General features: G+C 58.5%; 1 protein-coding gene across 1 annotated transcript; it reads left to right on the top strand.

Annotated features, from left to right (window-relative positions):
- Nucleotides 1-2,786: 2,786 nt before the first annotated feature.
- Nucleotides 2,787-3,659, top strand: BESB_026120 (uncharacterized protein; the record flags this gene model as incomplete). The annotated part of the gene is made up of 1 exon (XM_029361292.1): nucleotides 2,787-3,659. One exon carries the CDS (start codon nucleotides 2,787-2,789, stop codon nucleotides 3,657-3,659), a length of 873 nt encoding a protein of 290 aa, XP_029215647.1.
- Between the last annotated feature and the right edge of the window lie 631 nt (nucleotides 3,660-4,290).

Here is a 4,290-nt window from a genome sequence, read left to right as displayed (position 1 = left end):
GCTTCTTACGCAGCGGAACGAACTGGCTCACAGAGAAGAAATCACCTGATGATTAGAGGAAGAGGCACAAGGCCCCTCCAAAGAGTAGGGCGGCCACTAGCGGATTCAAGCGTGAGGATGTGACGTCAAGAGACACGAGGGACTTGGGAGATCTAGGAAGGGCTGCTGAACGGGGAGAGAAACGGACCCGGATAAGCAGGTAAACACAGAATGCGAACCTGTTGCCTCCCTTCGTGCTCTTCCCTCCCTGGTCACGCGCGCCACGAGAGAGAGGGTGAAACGGTCGGACGCTCAGGATCAACGGTGCGCTGCGGCTGGGCCGTAGAATGTGACTGCGACACAGCGGTGCTATATCTTATGTGCGTCGAAATCGAGAAACAAGAGACGGGGCGAGATGCAGCGATGGAGCGAACGTGGAAACCTCGAAGCCCCCCGCCCGGCCTGCAGCCTGTAGAAGAGACGATCAAACAAACGTTTGCCCGCACAAACGAGATTCACCAAAGTCACGACTGACGAGCCGTGAGGATGGAAAAGGCGATGGAGCAACGGTAGGGTTTCAAAAAGGGGAACCGAAAAGAACAGTAGACTGAGCGAAAACCGACGAGGTGACACAAGGGGAAGACGAGAGACAAATCTGTTGGCATGGTGTGACTTATCACGTGCAGCGAGCGAGCACGCCCGCCTGGCGACAGCCCTCTTGACTGATACAAAAACAGCCGATTCCCAGGTAAATGCGGGAGCGAGTCAAATACACCCTATATGGGTGTTCCTCGACATCGCGCCAAAGTGTTCACATTTCAGACCTGCCGAGCGTCTGCTGCCGCCAGACAGGAAAAAAACGGGACAAAAGGAAGTCCACTTCAGAACGAGCGAGGAGACAAGTCAAAGCTTTCCATTTCATACAATTGGAAGGAGGAGACGGTAACGGCGGCCAGCGAATCAAACTTCACGGGAAGCACGAAAAACAATATGGTCCCTTGCACCCCCCTTCTCCGTCACCGCTCTTGAGCGCTGTACGTACACGTTGGTCACATGCGCTACCTACAACCTCTCTCAACGCCTTCCCCCCTGGAAAGGTTACGATCCCCAGGGAAAATCCCACGATGCTTGGACAGTTTGACTTGGACTCCCTGTGAACGAAGACACCTTCGACCGAATCGAAACGACAGAGAACGCAAAAGAAACTTGCTTTCTCTCTCCGACGACCCAGTGCGAAGATCGTCGGAGAAGCACCCTGCGTTGGGGACGGGGACGTGGAGGAGAGGAATAGAAGCGCGCGCAACAGAGCAGCATCTTTTCCTCCTCCCGTTGCTTGCATGGGCGGCGAACCACGCCACGGGCCGTTCAGCGGGGTGACACGCGTCTGCCGCCGATCCTTGCCATATATCTGCTTCAACACTCGCACGAATTCACAGACGCTGCAAACTGGACAGGGATTTCCAACTTGCTCCGCGGTGGCGTTCTCCACGAATCGCCACGCTCACTGCAGGGTGACAGCCTCTCTCCCCGTGTTACACGCGGAAGAGATGACGCACTGTGATGATGCGCAGACACACTGAGCCTGACATCGCGGACAAACACAGACAGTAGCACAGGCCAGCTCTGCAGTTTCCCCGTACCAACGCGCCCAAGAGTAGGATTTCAGGGCGGCTGCTGCACAATCGTAAGGCCCAAAACAGTGAAGACACTCGTCGGGTGTAAGTACCTCGTGTGCTACACGGCTGTCCTCAGAAGGGGGCGGGCTGCGGCACAGCCTTGGCGGCAGAGATTTTCTTCTATCTGGGGTTGTCCTTTCGAGCCATACATTTTGCTTCACCAGAAACTGGTTCTGATAGCAGATAGGGTACACAGCTGTCGAGCCGCCGCCCACAAAGGAAAAAGAAGCAGCATCTAAGCCGAGAAAAAGTCGGGAAACCGTGCGCACGCGCGCGGGATGATCTGCTGTACGCGACCTCTACGTGCGAGCACAGCACGACAGAGTTTTGCCTGTCCATTCGTCTGCCACTCAATTCGTTGTTCCAAAAATGAAGGCACTGGTACCTTGAGAAGTCCGGGTGCTTGCACACCTCTTGCCTTGCCGTCGAAAAGGAGAAGAATGCTCGTAATGTGAACCGTCGCTGTACCTGTTTGTCGGTAAATGTGGCATAGAAGGACGACTCACAGTGTTTTGAACCGCTCCATCTTCCGGGCGACTGTGACTCCCATCTTGTTTTAATTGCTACAAAACTTTTTGTCCCACATTTGTTGCGGTTATTCGTCAGGAACGCGACTTGTTTCAGGTATCATTTACCGCCTTCCTCTGTTTCCCGCGAACGCCAGCCCCTACCGTACGCGCCCTCCGGGCGTTCCTCTTCACAGTCCCCCGGTTTTCCTCTTCACTTCAGTGTCGCAGGGAAGCTAGCTTTTCTCACAAGGGATTGAGGCAGCGCCTTTTGTATCTCTCCCACGTCGCCGGATACTGAAGGGCCTCTTCAATTAGCTGCTCCTTTCTTGCTTTGCAGCGGCTGGCGGTCACCGACATTCTCAGAGCCAGACTCAAACGTACAGTGTGTGCGCGAATACGAGGACTCCCGCGGCTACTGAGAGACCATTTTGGGATCTCAGTCACTCCTCAGCGCAGGACGTTGTCTGGTGCTTTCCTCGGGTGTGCTTCGCGGACTGTACCGACAAAGGGGCACGAGACCCGCGCGGCGGCGCGCTGGCAGACACCAGGCTTGGGGTGGCGTGTCAGAGCGTAGCCGCGAGCCTTTTCCCTTCCTGCGTGTGCTCTCGCCTCTCTCACCGAGATGGAGAAGTGCGCCCGCGCGGTGCTGAGGGGCGTCCACGCTCTTCGGGAGTCGCCCTCCTCCTTCCGCTCGCATGCGCTGTCGCAGACGGACCAACCGCGCCCCGCCAGACGTCTGCCCAAGACCGACAGAGCTTCGCTCTCCCGCCACGACCCAAGCGGCGTGCTTTTCCCCTGTGTGCGAGACGGCACGTGTCATGCGGCCTCTTTCTCACACTTTTCTTCGTCCTCTCGCGACACCTCGTCTTCTGCCGCTGACTCAGCTGCGTCGCCGCCTCCCTCTGGAGCCTCCTCGCCGTCCCCTGCTGCGGGCGAGGCGTCGCCTTCTCCTTCTTCTCCCTCTCCGTCGCCTCCCCTCGGGGCGCCGGCTTTCTCTCCAGATCGCCTGCATTCGCTCTTTGCGCGAGCCGACGTCCTCGCGAATCTGCTGCACTCGCGACTGGCCCTGCCGCTGCTCTATCCGCTCAACAGCGGCGGCGGCCTTACGAACCCGCTCAACGTGCCCGGGGGGTCGCCAGGCTCTGACGCTTCGGCTCTCAACTCCATCGCGTCGAGCCGCTGGAAGCGCGAGGAAGTCGTCGGCGCGCTGGCTACAGTCACCCCTCTCGTATTGGCGGCGACAAGCGTCAGCCGCTTCCTGAAGGCCGCCCACGCACTGTCCTACTACTCGGGCCCAACGTGCGGGACGCAGGTCAGCGGGCGGCGCCTGAGAGACAGGCGCGGAGGGACACCGCAGACGGAGGAGAACGACGGCGGCCGCGCACAGGCAGCCCCCGCTTTGGGCAGGTCGCGGGTTCACTTCCTGCGGCCGCAGCTCTGGCGTGTGCTGAAGCCTGGAGAAGAGGGCAGGACCAAACATTTGAAGTGGCGATAGAGCAGCTTCTAGGGGGCAGGATGCGTGAAGAGAGGCGCGGAGACGAGAGCGAGATGCGGGAGGACGAGACGTCGTCAAGGTGACGCTGGCCGCGGGTCAGGAGACAGCGACAGCGCCACACGCGGAGAGCACAAACACCGACGCATGCAAAGAAAACGGGTTTGAGAGGCTCGACAGAGTGGCGAAGCTTCTCAGGGGCCACCGACGGGGAACCCGAGAAAAAACTATTGGCAAACTGAGGAGTTTGACGCCAGACTGTAGGCAGGGCCGCGCGAGGAGCAGCAGTGGCTGGGGTTGCAGAGATTACCAGGGAGGAGGCAGAGAGCAGACAACAAGAAGAGAGAAGTAGAGGGAAGAGAGAGGGGTGAGGACGAAGATCGCGTGGGAACGAGAGTTATACCTGAATTTGCTGCTTTCCCTTCTCAGGGGTGCTTGCCGGAGACAGCCAACGAGAGGCGAGAGCTGTCGGTTTTGTGCGCGTACTTTTCTTTCGTGCGGCCTTCATACTTTCGAGTTTTTTTACACAGACTAAACACAGAGTCGGTAAATCGTCTTCCTTGGTCTCTCTAATTGAGTCTTTCGCCCGTGCCGCGCGCTGCGCTAGCCCGCCGGTGGCGCCTGCGACGGGGAG

The sequence above is a fragment of the Besnoitia besnoiti genome (genome assembly GCF_002563875.1).
Source record: "Besnoitia besnoiti strain Bb-Ger1 chromosome Unknown contig00014, whole genome shotgun sequence".
NCBI lineage: Eukaryota > Apicomplexa > Conoidasida > Eucoccidiorida > Sarcocystidae > Besnoitia > Besnoitia besnoiti.
The sequence above is the reverse complement of the archived record's forward strand: the minus strand, read 5'-3'. Positions and strand labels throughout refer to the sequence as shown.